The 23,628-nt window shown below is 38.7% G+C and overlaps 1 protein-coding gene and 2 pseudogenes across 1 annotated transcript in view; 2 read left to right on the plus strand and 1 right to left on the minus strand.

Moving 5' to 3' along the window:
* The window catches only part of LOC129768678 (lamin Dm0-like), a 34,490-nt gene extending 11,385 nt beyond the window's left edge, over window positions 1–23,105 (minus strand). Inside the window, exons 1-2 of the mRNA XM_055770463.1 lie at window positions 22,113–23,105; window positions 9–456 (exon numbers count right to left, since the gene is read on the minus strand). Coding sequence (XP_055626438.1) covers window positions 9–456; window positions 22,113–22,519 — 855 coding nt within the window. The 5' untranslated portion in view covers window positions 22,520–23,105. The remainder of the gene's footprint in view (window positions 1–8; window positions 457–22,112) is intronic.
* LOC129772219 (U4 spliceosomal RNA) lies at window positions 5,517–5,665 on the plus strand (annotated as a pseudogene).
* LOC129772270 (U4 spliceosomal RNA) lies at window positions 14,766–14,918 on the plus strand (annotated as a pseudogene).
* Window positions 23,106–23,628: the final 523 nt, after the last annotated feature.

Raw genomic sequence — 23,628 nt, forward strand, 5'->3', positions numbered from 1 at the left:
TCACTCACCTCATACAGGTCCGAAATTTCATCTCGATTGGAGCGAAGGGTTCCATCATACTGATCGCGTAGCTCCTGCAGCGTCTGTTGCAGTTTAGCCTCATACTGCTCGGACAGGATGCCATCGATTTCACTGATTTCCACCTGGCGGCGGGTCTTAGTTTCGGTGAGTTCCTGCTGATGAACCTGATCCTTGAAGGTCAGCTCCTCGCGCAAACTCTGGACGGTATTTTCCAGATCCACACGGGCCAGAGTTTCCTCTTCTAGGTTCTTGCGTAGGGTATCGAGCTGTTTCTTCAACCTGGCGATTTCCTTTTCCAGCTCCTTCAGCTCGTCCTGTGCCTTCTTGCGCTCGGACAGCACGGTGGTGTATTTGCCGGACAGCTCGTTGACGCGGGCTTCCTGTGCACGAGCGTTGCGCTCGTTGTCGGCGGCTTCCTTCGTTTTGCGATCCAATCTGTGATGTGGGGGGAAAGATGATAGGCATAATAAATTAGTAAACCTGATTCTGTGGTGATGGACGCAAAACAAGTTTGAATATTTGCATAAATTTGTCACACGCAAGTGTGTCATCGATATTATTACAACGCCGTGCGGAGCGCGTAGCTTACATCGTCACCATGTTAGCGTCGAGATTGTTAAGATGACATCATCGTCAATAGTATAATTGTGTACGCCTGGTATTTGCGATGTCATAGTTGTAGAGAATATGAATTCGTAGTTTTATCCAATGAAACGGGTGTATTATGAAACGATTAGGAGTATATAGCTGAAGAAAAAGATCTATTGTCGGAAGGTTTTCTCATGTTTCTACAATTACAAAAGCGAAACCAAAGTTTGATTGAGTAATCGCCATAATCCTCAATTGAAGAAAACAAACAAACCTCATCATCCACAGAGTATGAGGAATATGCATACCAATCAACGTATGGAATTCGGTCTCAAAACGCAGTGTTGTCAGTTACATTCATTTATAGGGGAAGCCGGGGTAAGACGGACCACTTCTAGTTTTATAAGAAATCCTCAGTATTTGGCAAATATGCTACGCAAGAAGCATTCGCAGCATATTTTTGTCATTTCGAAACACCTTGCAACACTTGAGCTCACGAATATCAAAATTGTAAGCAAAACAAGGCTTTCGTCCATTGCGGTTGCAAACGATCTAATTTGCAAGGTAACCAAAATAAGGATTTCTCCAGCAAAAACTGTAGGGGAGCCGCGGGTAAGACGGACAGTGGGGGTATAATGGACAGGTGGTTGATTTGTAAAGTTGCATTATGAATGTCAAATTTCTGTTGATGGGAAACCCTTCTAAATGCTATTCTATAATATTTAAACCATCATATGACAATGAATACTGATCAAAAGTGGAATAGAGAAACAAAAACCGAAAATCGAACATGATCCCGCGTGTGGATGTAACTTTTGCGGCTTAGATATTAAGCATTAAATGGTAAATTTAAATTATTGAAATAATTGCACTGGGGGGTTGAATTGGACAGTCACATCCATAATCACAACCAATGCATGATGGAAAAAGAAGGGAAGAATACTGAACTCTTTTTTATATTGCTTTTTTTTACTGGACGCACAAACACTGAGAAAGAGAGTGAAATTGTTCCTCTCGCGAGCGATAAACCTCTACGCTTCGTATATTATGAACCTGTCTATATCTCCCCACTACATGTCCATTATACCCGCACCGATAAAAATGTTCTACTTTCCGGCTTGTTTTAATTTCAGTAAAAAAAACAAGGAAAAACACATTTTTATAAAACATTTTTTTTATTTCGAAAACCAGTATATTGAACTGTAAGAAACTGCTTTTAAATTTTTGAAAACATGAGCTTCCAAAGATACAATTGAAGTTTTCCTTCACATGTCCGTCTTCCCCCATCTCCCCTATATATCGTTAGTGTTGCCAGTATCTCAGTTCTTCACTAGATTGTTCTGGTCCTGCGTGCAAAAGTATCTATATATATAAATGGATTTCTGTCTGTCTGTGAACCGATCAACATGAAAATTGGTAGTTAGATACTCCTCCCCCTCTCTTAGGGGGAGCAGCCATACAAATGAAACACAAATTTCTGCATTACACGAGAATTAATCAAGCAAATGAAACCAAATTAGGCATATTGAGGTGTTTTAGGGTACATTAAATGTTTCTATGATGGTTAGACCCTCCACCCCCTCTCTAAAGGGGGGCTGCCATACAAATGAATGAAGCGCCTGAGCGGTCTAAGGCACTTTCTTTAGGAAATAAAACAACTTTTTACTTCAAGTTGTGAATTCCAACCGTCGTATATTTGATCCATTTCTCTTAACGATAACATTATTTGTCTTAATTTCTACCGACAAACTTCAGGTAGAGTTTGTTTAATCTGTTACCTACTCTATTTATCTTTCTACCTAGCTCATGATTCATGGAATTTTCCATTTGAAATTCCTTATTGGATTCTTCTCTAGGCTTCGGTTTAGGTTATCTTATTAAAATCTACTTGTAAAGGGGCGCTGCATGAAACACAAATTTCTAGTTTAGGGTGCAATAAATTATTCTATGAAGGTTAGACTCTCCATCCCCCTCTCAAAGGGGGGGAGGGGGCTGCCATACAAATAAAACATAAATTTCTGAATTACTCGAGAATTAATCAAGCAAGCGAAACCAAATTTGGCATGTGGAGGCTTTAGGATGCAATAAATGTTTCTATGGTGGTTAGACACTCCTCCCGCTGTCTAATGGTGGGCTGTCATACAAATGAAACACAAATTTCTGCATAACTCGAAAACTAATCAAGCAAATGGAGCCAAATTTGGCATTTGAAGGTTTCACGGGGCACGGGTAATAGGTAATGGAGAAACATGTTATGTGCAAGTGGTTGAAAAATCTTGAACGAGAATTGTGTCTGAAAATAATCTGACATTATAATGAAGAGTTTTGTTAGAATAACTAAAAATTTTATAGTAAAAAGTAAATTCAACGGGGTCGATTAGAAGATCAATCAATGAACAGTTCTACGATTGGACCCATGAACTTCCTCATAATAAAAAAACGTGAATGTTTGAAGGTATTGATAACAAAAAACAAATTTTGGGCGAGACGAAGTTTGCCGGGTCAGCTAGTATAATATAAAATGCGTTTAAAGTGCAAAATAATGCAAAAGATGCTCTGGGGGGAAGAGGGACCATTTTCGACGGGGTGAAAACGCCACACGTTGTGATATTGAACTGTTTTCATATCAAATAATATACAATCTTTTTGCTTGCCTTTTTACACAGAAATGCCTCGAAAGTATATAAGGAAGTCGTCGCGGATGAAATGTACGTTGGATAAGCTGAATATGGCTAAAGCGGAAGTAGATAACGGCATGTCCATCAGGACAGCATCAGTCAGTTTTAGAATTCCTAGAACCTCCAACAAATCAAAGGCAATAAATCACAGACGATGAAGCATTTGGTGGAGCATTTGCTGCAGCTGGAGAATCGATTCTACGCCATCACAATGCGAAATGTCAAGGAGCTGACTGATATCTACTTCGGGGTCATTCAGACTTCACGTGAACATATTTTGAGAGATTTTAGACCCACGTAGATAATCGTCCTTATAGATTCCGAAAATTTAGTAAATTCTTCACGAATATTTTTAAAACTCTGCACGTGGCATATGGATGGTCTTTTGAGAAGTTTGTGTGTAGTTTATGAACAACCCTAAACATTTATTAACTTAGACAACACAGTTCCAGTTATTTTTACTAGACTTAACTGTTTGAAAATAGCATCCCTCTGTCTTACCCCATCGTGGTCCTTCTTACGCCGTCAGCAAAATAAAAAGCATTTTTTTATCATTTCAAAAAATAATGAAAAAACGCAAAAAAACTTCAACATCAACAATCAACAGTTACACATTTTTAGTAGTAGATTATTATATACTCAATGATATGCAGCACAGTAGATAGTGGAGATTCTAAAGGACGTTTAACTGAAAAATGGTTTTCTTGAGGGCGGTCTTACCCCGTCATCCCCTACAAAAGAAAGACATTATTTTTGTAGATTCTATAAAAAAAAACCACTTTTTTTTCAGAGTTCTGCATAGCGGATTTAAAGACCATCTAATGAAACGTAGAAATAGCATAGGGTAATAATTATAAATGTAATTTTGAGAACTTTTTGAAAAAGTAACGTTAGAAAGATGATATTCAATCTCAATTTGAAGACGGCATGAAAGATCAGGAGAAAATTTTAAATAAAATAGAAGGATCTGTGTCTAGAACACGTCCTGGAGCATGACGTGGAACTGTCATTGTTAGGAACAATTGCTTTTAAATTAATCTTCTTTTCGGTTTATTTATCTTCTTAAAATATAAAAATGAATTCCTTGGTTTAGCTCTTTCAATACTTCAACCGACGGCCCTGAAAAAAGCCGTGCCAGTTTGCAAATGGAACCGGAATTTCTTCTTTAAAAATACATGTTTATTTTTGTTAAATGGTTGCTGATATTCAAAGTAACGCCCATTTGTACATTTTTCTCATCCTTCACGCACAATTAAAGGCTGTGCTGCCTTTTTCAATATTCTGGTCGTTTTTGGTTAAGAGCACGAATCAATTCGGTTGTTTCCGGTGACGTTAACTGTTAAAAGGTTCGTCAGTTTTCAAAAGGTCGTACCAGGTAACACTTCGTTGATCCCAGAAAACACACAATACTGTCATCTCTCAAAAGAGCTCTGGCCTTGCAGCAATCGATGTGCCCAGGGTGATTTTTTACGTTTGGGGATTTTAAAATGTATCCACGTTTCATACCAAATCAATATACAATTAAATATTGATTTGGTAATGACTTTCTCTTGTACCTGGCAAGCAAAATTTCGCAAATGCTTCTCCAGATTTTTCGTTGCTTGTAGATCAAATCATGTGGAACCGATCTACCAACCTTCCGAATCTTTACCACGGCTTTTGAACGTCTGGAAATGATTGATAGATTAACATTTAACCTTTCTGCGAGTTTTTGATGACTTGGACATAATTTTCGTCCGATAAAGTCTAGAATTCGACGTATTTAAATACCTTTGGCGATTACTGCCACTTTTAAACTTTTTGGATCATCCAAAAGATGGCGATTTTCCGAGAAGAGGCGCTCGCCCTAAACTTCCACCAACATCCTATGCGTATCTAAATTGAAAACTTAGAACAAAAATTTAATCTTTCATTTACAGCACACTATCGACCTTCCTAAGCGATTCCGCTCTCAGACCTCGCGCCATGCATGTGACTGTTACCTCCTTACTTGCTGGAACGAAAATACAAATGATGATGATGATTTTTTGAACTCTCAGTTCAGTCACCTCTAGCCTTAAGAAGGCCAATTTGGAAAATTAATATATACTCTCGACCTCGAAGAGGTCATATGGGTAGCCACGCTGCCGCTACCGCTGCCGTAAGGTTGCTAGCTGGATAACTTATGAATCATGGATGAGAATACAAAACGCGAAAGAATTCAATTCTATACTCTATAATTGAATGCAAAAGTTTGCGCAGTGGCGATATCGTAACCAATGAAGTTTTACCGAGGTGTGATTATTACTAGTTGAGAACCAATAAACCCGGTGCAAAGGCAGAGCTTACGTTGTAATATTTTTCTTCTTCGGCACTGTATTTGCATATCGAGCGAACGATTTACGGGCGACTGATGTGCACAGCAGGTTTTTTCGCGATGGTGGAGGTATATAAAAACACAAGCAGAACACGAAATCGATTTGGTATTGCCAGTGGCGTCTCGTCCGTTCAAAGGACCGTTAGACAATCTCAGAAAAAAAATTAAAATATATATATTTTTTTATTATTATTCCACATTTGTGTCATGGATAAGGAATCTTCGAAGGTCATTTATTTGTAATTTTAAAACTATCTTCACCGTGAATAATGTAATCTGATGGCTACCCTTGATATCACACAACTCGCACACAACACAACACATCGAATTAAGCAGTAATGACCTTTCATCTGAACCCAACCTTTCAAACATTTTATCTGAACCCGACGTCATTCAAACACTCGTGTGTATCTTCAAGCGCGTCAGCTATGTATGAATCGATCACTACTACTAATGCGCTGCCTCGCGTATAAATATTAATTGTGGTTCAATGTTTACTACTGAACAAAGCCGATGCAACATACGTCGTCGTCACAATTTCAAGTTATATTCGTTCACGTGGAAATTCATGGCCTTTTATACTTCCTCTCTCTTTATGCAACGTAACATGTACTGGAGTCGGCAATGCAAAGTTTTGAGTCTCTTTAATACAAACCAGTAAAGTGGCATGTGCGGAATCGTTTCTCAAATCCGTTTCACTGCGTCACTGCGTCATTAATAAAAAAATAAAAATAGTTTAAACTATATCCTAAAAATTTGATCAATTTTTTGATTTGGCACCTTCACTCAAAGACTTAATCCTACGTAAAAAATAAGTTCTACTGAGATTTAGATGTTTTATGCAAAAAAAAATTCTAAAACTGATATGGACACTGAAGCCTCCTTAGGTGTAGGTATTTTGAAAATTAGGAGTGGGTTGTATCTGTGATCAATCGCGATGTTGACGTAGGACTATCGTTGGCTTAATAATCATCTGTTTGAATTTGCATCTGAATCAATTCTCAATGAATGATTATTTTGAAAGATTCCTGACAAGTCCAAGCAAGTGCGAGTACAGAGCTTATTGCGTGCATATTCTGCAGGTGCGTTCTGAAGTGAAAAAACTTTGAACGTCCATTCGACACGGTATCATAATAGGAACGGGATTGACCAGATATAGATATTGATTTTTGTGATTTCAATATTTTATTTTCAAATTTTTTTTTTATTATTGAAACAAATTTTTGGATGCGTTAGTAACAAACAAAATCCATAGACCTTTCTTCTTTCGAATGAAATGTTTGTCATACCACATCCCTCAACCGGCAAAAAGATATTGGATAGTCGAAAGAGTCTCTTGATAAAATCGCACCGCATTGGGTTTATTTCACAAATATGAATGGTTGGCGGATACTAAGGGGATAGATCATGAAGACAATGATTCCAAAATTCCAGAATCCATACAAGCTTCTGCACAAATCCACCCAAAGCGTTCAGTAACGTTGGTGTACAGATATCCAGCGCAAAATTATTTCCATTCTGTTCAGTTATTGTTTTTAAGCGATCTTAACCCGAAGGTCATTCGTTAATATACAACTTTCGAGAATAATCTCTCTCTCGTTTACCCTCTCATTATCTTTCTCTCTCTCTCTCTCTCTCTCTCTCTCTCTGTCGTGCACTTGTGGACGTTCTAATTTGGCTATGAAGGAGTGCAATGTACAGTGTAACGTTTCCAATTGCGTTTTCTCAGCGTAAAACATCGTAAAATGAGACATACAAAAGATTTCCACTAAAATTTTATGCTATTACATCAAGTGTTTTTGTCATGCGAAAAGAATATCAATTTATAACACCAAATTGTATTCGAATGTTTCCACATAAATAATAGACGCATTATTTTTTATACAAAACTACGTTTCCACCGGGTTGCAACCCATTTATTGAACACCCAGTTAGCGAACGACTACTGCACAATGATTATTTCACAAAAAATATTACTTTATCAAAGAAAGCATCGCCAAGACCAGAGGACACCACCTGACACTCATCTTATAGCCAGATAAAACTACAACTTCTAGACTTCTCCTTTATTTTTATTTTTATATTAACTCTGGCAACACTCCTCAATCCAGGCCCGGGAGTGGAGAAATATCAGTACAGGAGCAAGCGACTTCACACTGAAAAGCTCGTCCTCAATGATTTTCAAAATGAAAAAACAGGAAGTGGGTTATATCTATGGTATAACCGCAATGGTGACGTAGGAGTATCGTTGATTTAGTGATCATTTATTTGAAGTTGAATCTGAATCCATTCTGTATGAATGAATAAATGAATACTTGGGGGACTTCGAAAACGAGAGCGTTACGTTTGAGGTACAAGGTTTTATGCATCCAATATTGGACACGAAAATATCCCACTGATGGGGAGGAATAATCTTCAGAAGCTTTCCTGCTAATTACACTTGATTGAAAAATGACAGAACCAAATGTATTTGGTCGCAGTGTTATATGGTTAGAAAACATTAAAATAAACTCTTTAGCTTGCATGTTATTTTCAATGCCAAGGGGAACTGGCGGATTATTTTGCAGCAGCGATATTTTTCCGGATTCTTCTCGAAGTCCGCCACCAGTGGTTAATGCTAACTCAATAACCACCTCTTAATTGCACTTGATTGAAAAATCACAAAACCAATTGTATTTGGTCGCAGTATTATATGGATAGAAAACGTTAAAATAAACTCTTTCGCTTGAATGTAATTTGCAATTCCAAGGGGAACTGGCAGATTATTTTGCAGCAACGATCACTTCTTTCCAGATTCTTCTCGATAACCAGCAAACGTAAAAAGTTGCGCGCGTGTATGTGTGTATGGCGGTTGCTCCGATGTCTCAAGCGGAACCAATTTTCAATGCTGGTATTCTCTCGGTCGTCTTTTCTGATGGATCGGCAAACAAACTGAATGCGTTTCAGGTCAGGTCAGGCGATATAATAAATCCCTCGATCCCTCGCCGTCCAGCTCATCCAGCCCGTTCAGTTCGTTCAGTTCGGTCAGCTCGTTCAGTAACGATGTTGTCTTGTCGATGTCCTCACGAAAAATGAATGCGATCACCACCAGAATATCGCTTAAGTATGCTTTTTGTCCGTGATTGAATCGACAGAAGGTGTGGTTTACGATGGCAATTTGGAAGGCAAACTAGAGGCGAATGAACTCTGAGTTTGAAACTTTCGGCGACTGAGCAATAATTGATTGAAAATTATATGATTTTCGCGATGCGAAACATTTTCCATTGCGCGCGCAAACTGTATTCGATACGAAAATATTCTACCGATGGGGGAGAATAATATTCAGAAGATTTCCTGCTAATTAATTGCACTTGATTGAAAAATTACAAGACCAATTGTACTCGATCGTAGCAGTACTATGTGGATAGAAAACATTAAAATAAACTCTTTCGCATGAATGTTTTTTTCAATTGCCAGGGAATTGGCAGATTATTTTCAGCAACGATTAGATTTTACTCGATACTCGAAGCCCACCAGTAGTTAACACTAACTCGATAACCAACTGTTAATAGAACTTGATTGAAAAACATTTGATCGCAGTGTTACATGGATAGAAAACATTAAAATAAACTCTTTCACATGAATGTATTTTTCAATTCCCAGGGGAACTGGCACATTATTTTTCAACAACGATTAGATTTTTCCAGATTTTCCTCGATACTCGAAGCCCACCAGTGGTTTGAAAAAAAAACTCAGATGTTAACTCAATAACCACCTGTTAATAGCACTTAATTGAACAATATTTGGTCGCAGTGTTACATGGATAGAAAACATTAAAATGAACTCTTTCGCATGCATGTATTTTTCAGTTCCCAGGGGAACTAGCAGATTATTTTTCAGCAACGATTGAATCTTTCCGGAATTTTCTCGATGCTGAATGGCATCAAAACGAAGAGTTCCGCGCGTGTGTGTGTGTGTGGCGGCTGCTCCAATCTCTTCCTGGGGAACCGTTTGTGGCATCGCTCTCCTCCTGATAGAATCCCTTCTGGCCTAAGGTGCACAGGCTCTTGGTGACACCGTTCATCCGCGCTTTCATGGTAAACGAAGAGCTTCACCACAACAGCGACAATATGCCCCAATCGCTGTTCAATTATAACTGAGTGGATTTCCGAGCGGCGCTCGCTTATATACCGATTGGTGATTTCAATAGCCTGTTTTGAAAGCAATTTTAAGACAATTGAAACAAGTTTTTGGATCAAAAAGTAACAAATATATAACGCGTAGACATTTTATCTTTCGAATGAAGTGTTTATCATACCATTTCGTTCAATTGTTTAGGAGATATTAACGCTCAAAATCTCGGTCTCCGGCGTAACGCTTTCGTTTTCGAAACTTTGATTTTACATCCCGGTATAGAAATGAAAGACGTAGTCCTACGTCAAAAAAAAATCTAGCACGCACGTTTCGATTCTGTTACGTCAACATACACAACAAACCTGAAACAAGTTAGTCAAGTCAGGGTGCTTCAAGCTTGGAACCATATGCGCTGCCACTGGCGGGATGATGGAATTGAAGTGTTTGGTTGGGAACTGTGAATAGATCGCCGAATGACATCATTTCCATTTGCGTTTAGTTACACACGGAGGCTACGGACAACGCTTTCGGGGTCACTGATTTGTGAGCGGCTCTTACTTGTGGTATTTCCGACTGCAGCACGTGCCGTGGGAGTGAACCAGTATTGAACTTGTGTGGGTTCTTTGGGAAGGAATAGTTGTGAGGAAGAACGTAATAAAAATTTCGGAACAATTCAACAAGATGAAAAAAGTGATGAAAGTAATGCAAATGCGAATGGCTCTGACAAACTGACTTTCAGTTGATTTTGATGTATGACAGATCCCGCCCTTTTAGTAAAAATAATGGTGGTGATGATGCGTCAATTCGTCAGACCAGAAACAAACTTATTTTTATAATGTTCACCAACCTTCGAAGTCATACCCAAACATGCAACAAGCGTCCCTAACTAAATACAACGATAGGCAAGTCAAATTCACTTTGCACGGAGACGACAAGAAAAGAAAAGATGGAAAAAATAATAACACGATGACCGTTGCTTCGTCGTTTTGGGTCGAATTTCCCAAGTAAAATAACACCGAGTATGAAACAGTTTAATTCAGTTGTCGCGCGCGTTTTTGTTCATTCCCTCGTTTCGAAACGTTTACGCACCCATGAAGCAACATTTCCGTTCCCTCCATGCTGTGTTGCATGCATCCGCGAATACCCCAGACAGAGAGAGTGGAGAACGCGAGAAGAAAACATGAAATAAAAACAATTAAACGGCGGTTAGTCGATTTTCCTATATACAAACAACCGCGTGCTTTTGCTGAGGTGGGGTGGTTTGGTCGAAGCCGAACAAATAAACTAAATGGCGAAAGAAGAGGGAATCAGTGGGAATGATGCAATTTCGCCTGTAACTGTAAGTTGAATGATAGATGAGACCAAGTGTGGCTCCAACCGATTGACACGGAGGGAAACGAACGAGTGAAAATGAAAGAAGACTTGACTGAGAAGTCAAGTCTCGTTAGGATGTATAGTGGAAATGGGGGTAAAGTGGCCACTAATTTGATTGGTAGTATGACTATTTATAATTGACGCCGTATTGATAGTCATCTTATGTTTGAAGAGTTTCATGACTTTTGAGTCACCCTGTATTTCAGTAGAGCTGTCGCATGTCAAAATATAAGTAAAACAGAAATCTCTCTCTCGGTAATCGTTCGGCCGGAGTTTTGTGTATCATGTTTGAGATGATTCTCTTCATTTTTTTTATTTGACCTGATATCTTGGACAAATCATCAGTTTCGGCCAGGCCCCCTGACATTTGCGACATGGGTTCAAATTATCTCCTTTGGAAATGTTGATCACCAACACAAAAGGAAAATATTAACAAATAAACAAAGAAAGGAAAGTATAGAGAAAGGGAGGATGACGAGTACATAGGAAAAGTATTGAAATTATTATTAAAAACAAAAGCATTTGTGCAAGTTAGATAGAAGAGCCCATTATTAATTACAAGGAAAAATTCACCAATGGTAGAAACCATTGTAAATAATAGAGGAATTAAATAGTAGTGAAAAATAGGAATTCAAAAGAAATAAAGTGTTATCCATCGTAAAACATCCTATATTTATTGCAAAAGGAGCCACCGAAAACAGATTAAAATTCCAAATGCGAATATCGGGGATATATCGCAACCCAGGAGGAACCAGGTCAAGGGTCCGTATTCCGAATAAACAGTTGTGCTTCTGGCGTGAAAATTTGATTCTTTGCAATATGTAGAATAATTCGTGATGAAGAACTGTTTCTCGAGTAAGCGTGAAACGTTCGTTCAGCGTATTGGAACTGATTCTAACTAAACATCGGACACTGCTCAATGATGAAAATCTACAGAATACCTTGTTTATTAAACCAAGAAATTCTTCAAAAAGTTGATTTTAATCAGTCCAAAATACCTAAGATACTCTTGTATCACCTTACTGTTGTTGTTTATTATATTTCTTCCTACTAAGCATGAATAAATACATTTCACTGTCTTTAATTCATTACGTTCTTTGGGATCCGTAAGAACAATCGGAATGACCAAATCAAGTTATCATGGGTAGCTGAAATCCGCATAACTTTGAAATATCGAATCATAAGCACGCATACCGATTGAAGGTACATCTGAAGCTCATATTCAACATAACTTTCAATCAATATTTTTCCAGTGAACCGAGTCATGAACTGGACTATTATAATCATATTTATTATTCCTTAGCTGACTTTGAGATTCTAACAATAATAATTTTTATTTCTAGATTGTATAGATTGTATCATTTAGAATACTCATCCGATCAACTCTTATATATTCAAATCGCATTACGCAGCAAATTAAACTTCCTCTTTTAGCTGGAAAATATGTTTTTAGAAGGGTACACGAGACGAACCAAAGAGAAAAAGCGCACGGGCTGTTTCATGTACATAAAACTCGTGCTCCTCGCTCGGCCTGGAAAGGAACGATATTTGATTATGTGACGTGCGCAGAAGTTTCCATGCCGGTGCTAACGTCTCGCTTGGCTGTATTCTACCTTGCTTATTTGTTTTTGCACAAAGTTCATAATGACTTTCGGGTTACGAGACTGGATAGCGTAAAGCACACTGTCTGTTTTACATGCTTTGCGAGATCTCGGAAGGTCTTTGTACAAGAATAACGCGGACGGTTCCATTAAATTTACTTGTAACGAAGAACATAATCTATCACAATACATGAATTGACATAACATGGGATTCATTCAAACTCATTACTTACAAAGTAAATATGTTGAATTCGAGAATTGTTTCATTCAATCAATTATTTAATCAATACAAACAAATGATTACTAAGCTAATGATAGTCCTACGTCAACCTTGCGATTATATAATAGATATAACCCATCCTTTGTTCTCATTTCGGTACATACGATTTAACACCACCGGAGTCGAAATACAATAGATAGCCATTTTATTATTCGCACGGGCACTCAGTTATCTTTTGTATCGTTGTTTGCAGTGTTGTGTTTGTTTTCAGTGCTACGAAAATGGGTATTTGGGATTTGGGGTATTTACGTATGAACGCCGCAGGAGCGAAGACTCCGTTTTTCATCATAACCAACAAGATGAACGGACTATACAGGAGAGGAGAGGATTTAAAATCACAATATTGTACCTTTAACCTTTTATAAGGTAGTGGGAACTAGGCAAGGAACCGACTCAAATTTCAGTAAAACATAATTCAAGAGGAAGGAACACATATTTATCTTTGATCAAAAATTTAACTAAGGTATACCAATACACCGGGCAAATTGAAACGGAAGCTATTACTTTTACTAGAAATGATGGCCTCCTATGTTTCAAACTAACTGAGCAATCGGTGGAACACAGGTTTGCTTGCGAGAGGGCGCCGTTCCCGACGGTGGGTCGACGGCCGACTCGGATTGCGTCATCTTGGCGGTTTCGGGCCGCCTCGGCTTCTTTTTCTCGTTAAATGGAAACACCGTCCCCATTACATTGACCCCAGAATTTAAATTGCATTACGAGTGCGAGAGCCACGCAAACAATGACATTGCTATCTATTGAATTTCGGCTCCGGTGGCGTTAATACGTAAGTCCCCTTATTTCTTTCCATGAATTAAAAAAAAATCTCTCATTGAAAGAGTCGAAACTTGGAAAAATCATAATATTTGAAGGTTAATTAAGTACTACGTCTTTCGGTTTAAATTCAAAGTTTCGAAAACAAAAGCGATACGTCGGAGCAACCAGATTTTGAGCGTTAATACCTCCTGAACTAATTGGTATGATAAACACTTTATTCGAAAGATAAAATTTTTACGCGTTATATGCTTGTTACTTTTTGATCCAAAAACTTGTTTCAATAACTCGGAAATCCACTCTGTTATGATTGCGCAACGATTGAGGTACGATTGTCGGAATGAATGGATGTTTCACTAACACAGACTTCAAAACCATGGAGCCAGGGGAAATCGGCATTGCAAAATAGATGCAAGCTGCAGGTACTTTTGTACTCGATTGCGTTTTTGCCAATCGGAATGTTTCCCTAACTCCGACTTCAAAACCACGGAGCCGGGGAAATCGGTATTGCTAAATAGATGCAAGCAGCGGGTCTTTTTGTACTCGTTTGATTTTCTTCAAATCGGAATGTTTCCCTAACACATATTCTAAACCATGGATCGTGGGGAAATTGGCCTTACAAATTAGATGCAAACTGCGGTGACTTTTGTACTCGCTTGCATTTTTACACACCGGAATGGGCATTCCCAACACAGAGTCCGAAATCTAGAAGTTTGGAAAATCGGCATTGCAGATACATGCAAGTCGGCAGTACTTTTATACCCCTATACATTTTTACGCTGCGGAATTCGTTTTGCTAAAACGGTCTATAAAAGTGGGTACAAATGTTATGCAAGACCGTATTGGAAGATATCCTTTCATGTCGCCAGCTCACTGAACTTCTACACATAACGTTTGATGATTAGGCTAAATGTTGATAATTATTTGTTGCGATAACTACTGCCATAATTGTATGAATCAATAATTTAATCAATACACATAAAAGCTTTGAGTAGCGGCGATATCGTACCCAATGAGGACCATCCGAGGTGCGACTATTGCTAATTGAAGAAAGATAAATGATTACTAAGTCAACGGCAGTCCTACGTCAACCTTGCGATTATATCATCCATAATTTTTCATAAGAATTTCGAATCGAATGTTTTAAAATACTCATGCTAATTAAATGTTATGGAATATTCTAACGATTTATTCGAATGTATGATTTTTCAGAGCTCAATTATTTTTATTCTTCTGAGAAAAATCGAGAAGAAACGCCTGCAAATTTGATCATCCCTCAAAAATTTTCGATGTGTGACCAATATTTTGAAATAAAATGATAGTTATTGGAGACCAACTGGATCTTTAGCTGTTGTTTGGTTTGACTTCTTGCCGTGTATAGAGATACTATATGAGAAGAGACAGTTCCATGAAGTGACAATAAAATCAAACATTGCGATTGGATAGTTTATGAAAATTTCTCTCCGTGCTACAATCGCTCCATCCAATAAGAATAAAATATTCATTCAAAACAGACACGCACACACGGAGTCAGTACTGAACAACACCACGCGGACTAAGATTAGAACACGCCGAGCAACAACCAGTATAAACATATCGCTGCCGTTGGGAAGACTCTCATAGCCGTTGAATGAATAGCTATTAAAACCATGTAACTACTTTTTTATATGGGGGGCCAACCGCCGGCATGTGGACCATGTGGTGGTCGTCGTCTTCGTCGTTGGTATTCTCCAAGTATGGCAGAAATAGATGGAAGTGTGCACTCACTTTTTTATGATTCTTTCTTGTTTGATTCCCCCCGGAGCTTCACGCATTAAAGGTTGTTTCTATTGCAAATCGGAAATAGAAAACGAAAGTCCCTGTGGAACGGGAAACCACTCTGTGTTACAGCGAAAACATCAATCGACTCCAGCAATCGATCACTGTGATGAAGCGCCGCTATAGCGGCGGGAGAATGGAAGTGATTCATATTCCATCACTTGTTTGGAATTCATATGCGCGCGCAAGCACAAACATTATTCAGCGGTTTTGCTGCGAATTCCATCAACTCTCGGGCTGACCCTGGAAACGAGCACCACGAAGGGGCAAAGGGAAGTGTTTGGGGATGGCAACGGAAGACCTTCACCGTTGAAATGGATTACTATCTTTCCGGCGGTTTTCCACGCGAATAAGCGATAAACTTTGTTCGCGTGAGTGTGCCCAGGAAGATGGGTGGCTTACTTAGAAGAAGGAACTGGTGCAAATCGCGAATCATAAACTTTTAATAAATGATTTTTCAAGGATTAGCCTTGTCGGAAACACCTTCCGCCGTCATCGATGATGTAGCAGATGACGTAAGCATACTTCGTTCCACTTTGCGGCCCGAACTGATCGACTGCTGCTGCTGCTGTTGAAAATACTCGGATGACATCACGCTTCGCGATCGCAACCTTAACCATTTTATGTTTGGCTGGAGCAAGCTTCGAGAGGAATTTGTCAACCACTGGATAGGACACCGATCACGGTTGGTGTCAAGGTTCTTCCTCGAATCAGCTTCTATTTGCCACTAACCGATTCCTATTGTATATCGAAGTGAGAATGCAAATAATGAACACGTTGGAATGTGTACTTCATTGAGATTGGTGGAAAAAACATGATATCATCCAGATTGTAACGATCTTATCATTAGGAGGTACACGCAAATTTCGTGTTATTGCAGTTAGAAAAATAGGGTATATTCCGCCAATATAACAGAAAGGTTTGCAATATTGAATTTTAGAGAGTGTCATATTTTTCGGAATATGCGAAAAAACACGCACAAATTTTGTCTAAATTTACGCTTATCAAAAAAAACTTTAACGATATAAGATAATCCAATTTATGACTTTTTCGTGATAACAAACACGACTCAACATAAACTCGCCAACTGCCCCATCATCAAGGCTAGAGATGTCTGATTAATCGAAGACTTCCTACAAAAATCAATTATTAATCGAACAATACTGTGCCACCGAAGCATCGAAGCGAATGAGTAATCAAGGGGCTGTCCACATACCATACCACGTGGACAACTTTAGGGAGGGTAGGGGGTAAAAAAATGTTCACGCTTGTCCACGGAGAGGGGGGAAGGGGGTACAGACATAATCCACGTGGACAGGAAGAACAAATATATATTTTGAATACAATCACCTATACATTCAAAATTAAATAAAATCTGTTACATTTTTAAGAATTTCGAAACTCTCCGTATTTATCAATAAACGAATTGAGCCGACTGTGTATAGAGGCGAATGAACTGCAAAGTTTAAAGCCTCTTAAAAACAAAGAAAGAAAGAAGCCGACTGAGAGTGCAGCCCAGTCAAACGTGCATAATTTTTTCTCATATCATTGAACTTTTTCAGTGGAATCTACATTCTAAAAATATCTCATGTAAACTTCCTTTGATCGTACTTTCATAGTTACGGAGTATGCATAGACGCCCATAACCCAAAACTATAAAAATTAAACGATTCCAAGGGATTGAGATTGAGATTTCATGGTATGCGTAAATGGTTTTTCATGAGATATAACTTTCTATACATGTTTTTTACATCGAGAATAGTTAGTCTTAAGGTACTATTATACTATCAGGCAGGTAGCGTAACCAGCACGACACGTTTCATGCAAGCCAAATATTATTGCGTGTGCTTCAAATGTGTATGCGTATATATAGCGGAGCGGCTCCGGGCATACACAGCACGTTTCAGACAAATGCATGGAGGAATTCTCGAAAAGAATATTTTGCCGGTGCCGGGCACGAACTACACGGGCGAGTAGCACCATACATACATATCAAACGTCGAAGTTCGTGGTATGGGTGCGTTCGTCGCTCTTCGGTACGACATCGGTTCAATCATCAGAAGCTACGCTTGTCAACGCGAACTAACTTTCCCGCTCCGGAAACAAATTTCTCCGCACCGCATGCGCTACGTGCTGGATAATATAAAACGGCCTTTAGGATAATAATGTCTGTATAGTTTTTCATACAGAATTGTGTGTAAAATGAATGCAGTTGTAAAATATTCAAATTTATGGAACCAAGTATCTTTTAGGATTAACGAAGAAACTTAAAATTTTGTGTTTTTATGGGTTTTTACTAATTTTCCAAAAATGCATGATATTGTTTTTATCAACCAAATTGAAGCGACCATTTTGTCTCAAATTCCGATCACTTCATTGTAAAAATTAATTTATTGAACATCAATGTTATTTTGATACCTATAAATGTTGTTATACAGAAAGGTTTACCCTAAAGAGGGTTTTCATTATTCAATTATTGATAACATTGATGTTCAGTAAGTTTAATTTCAAAATAAAGTGTTCGGAATTTGAGTCTGATCGGAATATAAGTCAAAACGGTACAGCGTTCCGAAATCACTTAAAAATTTCGACCCTTCACTCCTCTATCCTTTGTTAAATGTAGATCTATAGATATCAGTGCATGCTCTTCCTACTTTATCTTTTCTTTCCTTGAGATTATTTTTTATTAATAAAAAATAATTTATGTATTATGTATTGTTCTGTTCGTTTGGGTGCGCTCGAAAAGTTCGGTACTGATGGGGCTCACATTATGACAAAATATACAACACACTTCAAGGATGTTTTTGCTACTGCCAACACCTTAGGAAGCTTTATGATTTCCAGATGGAATGAGCACACTTCTGAAATAAAGCTTTGAACGTAAATGTACTTTCTAGTACTGAATATGTATTCTATGTGATAGCAACATATCTTTTGAAAGTGTTTAAAAAATCGTGAACTAAAATTGTATCTGATGATGATTTTAAATCCATTTATTTTTATTCGATTGGCGTTACTTCTTCTTTGTTTTTAAGAGGCTTTAAACTTTGTAGTTCATTCGCCTCTCATTGGCGTTACTCAATCTTTGCAATTGTGTTGTTTAAATTCGGATGCGGATTGTTCAACTGTATTTTGCACGTTTCCGTGTTGGGAAACAAGATAGACTTTATATCTTCGCAGATAATACAAAAACAAAGTATGTCAAGTATTGAAAATTCAACTCACACGAAACATCCGCTTTTGCTAATCGTTTTTCTGCCATAAAACCTCAATGTGCTACAGCAAAGCGTGACAGAGTACAGCTAGTAAAATTTGAAACAAATAAACTTGAATAGAATTAAAACATAATTTATGCGCATTTCAGTTATTTCATCCATTATTCTAGTAAAATAAGGGAAAATGTCCACGTGGACAACAGGGGGAGGGGTATGAAAGTATCCACGCTTGTCCACGGAGGGGGAGGGGGAGTCTAAAATCGTACTTTTTCTGTCCACGTGGTATGTGGACAGCCCCCAAGTGGTGAGTGGTATGATCATTATTTCATTCAAAAGACAAAATGTCAAAGGGTTATATGCTTGCTACTTATTGACTCGAAAAATTGTTTTAGTAGCATAAAAATAACTTAGAAAACAGGTTATTGCCATACAAATGAAACACAAGTTTCTGCATTGCTCGAGAATCAGAGCTGCATTTATCCATCAATGTCACTGACAACTGACGAGCCACGTTAGTCACATCCTACTGACAAAAATGTTGGTCAAATGGTGACTGACGGAGTACGATGCAACACTATGCCTGCTACTGAACTTCGTCAATACGTTTTGACCGACCAAGTAGGCGGTAAAATTGTCAGCATCGAATTGAAGATTGTCGGAGACTGCATTTTATCTTCATCGAGCAAGGGTTCGATTTTTGTTCCGATTGTTATTTCCATTATTTACTGAAGTTAACGCTATGTCGAACACACGGGAACGTGTGAGCAATAGCAAATCATTTAGGCAACGGAATATATAATTGATCGAAAAATATCTATATGTTGAAATAACGAAGAAATTTATCTTCCGTTCAAATTTATACCCGAGATCGAAGTTCACGTATTTGAAAGTCCGTTTAGTTTTAGTACTCGAAGTTTTAGCATTTTGTATAAGAATGGTATTCAGGTAGCCCAACGTAAACAAATGCACCCTGGTAAACGTGTAAACTTCCATTACATCAAGTGACATAGTATTTCCCGTCTTGACGATCATAGAGCACTGACTTGCAACATGCTTTGGTTGTCAACACACTCTGACAAGCTATTTAGTATCGAAGAGTGAGGAATTTGATTTGTCGGTTTATATTTTGTTGCACGTCATTTGGTGGTAATGTTGCAATGGTCGTCATAGTAGCCCAAATATATGCAGTGACAATGACAAATTGCAGCTCTGTCGAGAATTAATCAAGCAAACGAAATCACTTGGTATGTGAAGGTTTTAGGGTGCAATAAATGTTTCTACGGTGGTTACACTTCTTCCCCCTCTCTAACGGGGGGCTTCCATACAAATAAACAAAATTTTCTGCATAACTTGAAAACTTATCAAGCAAATGGAGCCAAATTTGGCATGTGAAGGTGTTTCTATATGTCAAATCACCATAGAAACATTGATTGCCTCCTAAAATATACTTTACATTAGAAGATCAATTAATGAACAGTTCAGGCGATTGGTCCCACGAACGTGCGCTTAGTAAGAAAACGTGGATGTGATAACGTAAAATAAATTTTGGGTGGGACGAAGTTTGCGGGGTTAGCTAATAAGGAAATAAAAATGGTACTTTCATATTAGCGTCATCGGAGCCGAAATACAACAGATAGCTATTTTATTGTACACACTGGCACTCAGATATCTTTTGTATTGTTGCTGCCTTGTTGTTTGTAGTCCGAGTCGGTCGCCGACCCGTCTCCTATGTTTCAAACTAACCGCGCAATCGATGGCGGGTCGGCGGCCGACTCGGATTGCGTCACCTCGGCGGCTTGGGGCCGCCTCTGTTCCTTATCATCGATTGATGGGGACTACGTCCCTATTACGTCAGAATAAATTTGTTAACGAAAAAAAACATAATGAAAATTGCACTCCTGTGGCGTTCATACTCAAATACCGCAAATCATAAAATCGCATTTTCGTAACAATAAAAAATAACAAAACACTACAAACAACAGGGTAGCAACAATACAAAATATATCTGAGTGCCAGTGTGTACAATAAAATTGCTATCTATTGTATTTCGCCTCCGGTGACGCTAATACGAAAGTACCGAAATTATTAATAGTTCATTGATTTTCCAACAATTTTGAAAAAAAAAATATTTTGGATACGCCCTTATAAAAATCATTCATGATTAAAATTAATCATTTGATAGTGAAAATTGTGATTTTTGGGTAACTGTCATCATACGTACAATGTTAAAAAATTCAATAATTAAATAATTTTTCATCATCTGCAAAGAGATGTATTGATTTATTTGCTATTATATTATGCTTTATTTGTTTTTCATTTTTGCGGCCGATGAAGAAATGTTACGAATACGTTGGTAAACCAAAAAGCAACAGCAGCACCACTAGTAACTCAAGTTATTACAGATAATAATAATTATAACGGCAAAAAAATCAAGAAACCTAGGACAATGTCGTACTAGATTGATGAACAAAATCATATCGCTAGAAGTGTGAATGCAAGTATAAAATTCCAGATAAACAATAATCGAAAAACTAACAAATTCAATCGAATATTAACAAAAATGTGTAAAAATAATTATGCATATGCAGCAATACGCTTGCAATAGATAATCGACTCAGCTCTCACTTGATGAAGCATTTCATATGTATAGAACTGAACATTTATTTCGATATATCGTTCCACCCATCGAGCATATTTTGTTCCACCTGTCTGATGTATGTTGTGTCTCATGTCAAAGCAACGCGATTTTCGCAGCCAAAGCTTGGAGAGTTCTATTTTTTTTCGCACTATCATGGGTGATTTCGCGCTTTACTCTAATTGGTTGACGAATAAAATTCGTTATTGATGTAAAAAAATCGCGTTCATTGTGAAGGATTGTAAATCCGGCATAACAAACAGTTGAGAAACATTCAATTAATTGATGAACGATAAATTTCAAAAATCGGACATCACTGCTCAAGGCAAACGTCATCTGTCCAAGCTCGAAGGATGACATCACCGCGTACCGTTGTTTGCATAAATCGGCTCGCGTTGGAGTTTCTCTTCGCTTCAGATTGAAGATTGTTTGATATTTACGCTCATATATCCCACCAATTCATCGTCGGATACCACACAAACGCCGTGTGTGAATGTGTGTAAACCAGCATAATTTGGTACATATTGGGCATGACGTCACCCCCACGAAAATAAATGAAAAATACTCAAATTCGTGGGACATTCCACATCGTATCGCATTCGAATTATTGAACTACTCTTTAAACTTCATCGCAACAGCAGCGCGGTAATGCCCACACTCACCTCTTCTTCAGCTCGTCATTTTCCTCCCATATCCGCTTGGCATCAATTTCGAGCTTGGCCTTCTCGCGAGCCGTCTCGTCCAGCAGCTTGCGGGCGTCCGTCAGCTCGTGCTCGTACATCTGCTTGATGTTGGACACCTCCCGGGTGACCGTTTCCTGCGAGGTGCGAATCTCGAGCGTGAGGCGCGAGTTTTCCTGCTCGAGAAAGCGCACCCGGTCGATATAGCAGGCCAGACGGTCATTCAGATTCTGCAGATCGGCTTTCTCCTGCAGCCGGCTGTGACGCGTCGGGCTGAGTGGGCTCGCCGGTCGCCCTATGTGGACCGAGCTGGAGCCACCCTGCACCGGAGTGCTGGCCGTAACCGGTATGGGCGTCGAAACGCCCGATCGTTTCGTCTTCTGGGACATTTCAAAATCCTCCTCACAAACACAACCTCAAACACAAGGGAAACGAGGGCACGAAAATATATTCCTTCTGCTTCTTCTAGATAATCCTGTCAGCGCGTTTCTGCAGCAGCGGCGAAAAATCGATTTTATTCCCTGGCGATCAAAAATTGCACCACATCACACAACACGGGCACTGTTTGGGAAGCGGTTTATTGTCGAGTTAAAAACATAAAATATCACTCACGGAGATGAAGCTTTCGAATGCTCTTTTCACTATTTTTCCTTTCTATATTTTGCAACAGCGAACAAATGACACACCACCGTCACCACGAAGCAGAGCCGATTTGAGGCAAAACCCACGCCTAGCCGAAACTGCTTGAAAAAGTTTCCCTCTTCCTCTTCTTCGTCAACTCTACTTTCGATGAGTTCTTCCCTCCTCAATGTGCGCACACACAGATGAACACGGCGGGAGCACACACCACCAACGGAGGCGGTAAACAATAATAAATTTAAAAAAAAAGGTATTGGTGCGTTCTCGAGTTACGCTAGCGGAGCCAAATGGAAACACATCCGACTTTCACGAGTGCACGCGTCTGTTTAAAAGCAAAAAGGTGCGAGAAAGAGAGGTAAATGACTCGTTTTAGTGGAAGCGGCCGGCGAAACGGCAAAAGTCGCACGCACACACCGGTGTGTAAAAAATCTACTCGAAATACTGTTATTTGACAGCCACGGCACTGAAGTTCGTTGGAAAATCGATCAGATGCGTAATTCTCGGAAACGACACTAGCGCCGTAGCGTCCAATGAAACAAATGCTAATAAATGGTGCATGCACTCAAGGGTTATCTCGAATGAGGTACATATAGAGGTGGAGCAGTAAGCGAAGTATATCTGTATTGCAAGCAAAATATCGTGTAATTATTTGCATTCAATATGGAATGTATATGGAAGAAACAAAACAATTTTGAAAGTACTCACGGTTGCATGATAATTTGAGCCAAAATTCTAATGAAATCATTCAACTGTTTGTTTTTTAACAGGTGTCAATTGTATCGTGGCTTATTTCGATTATTTATATGGTAAAAAGGTCCAGAGAGCAATCGTATGCTTAGTTCTCGAAAGCAGTAACATT

This window comes from Toxorhynchites rutilus, chromosome 2 (assembly GCF_029784135.1).
Source record: "Toxorhynchites rutilus septentrionalis strain SRP chromosome 2, ASM2978413v1, whole genome shotgun sequence".
Classification (NCBI taxonomy): domain Eukaryota; kingdom Metazoa; phylum Arthropoda; class Insecta; order Diptera; family Culicidae; genus Toxorhynchites; species Toxorhynchites rutilus.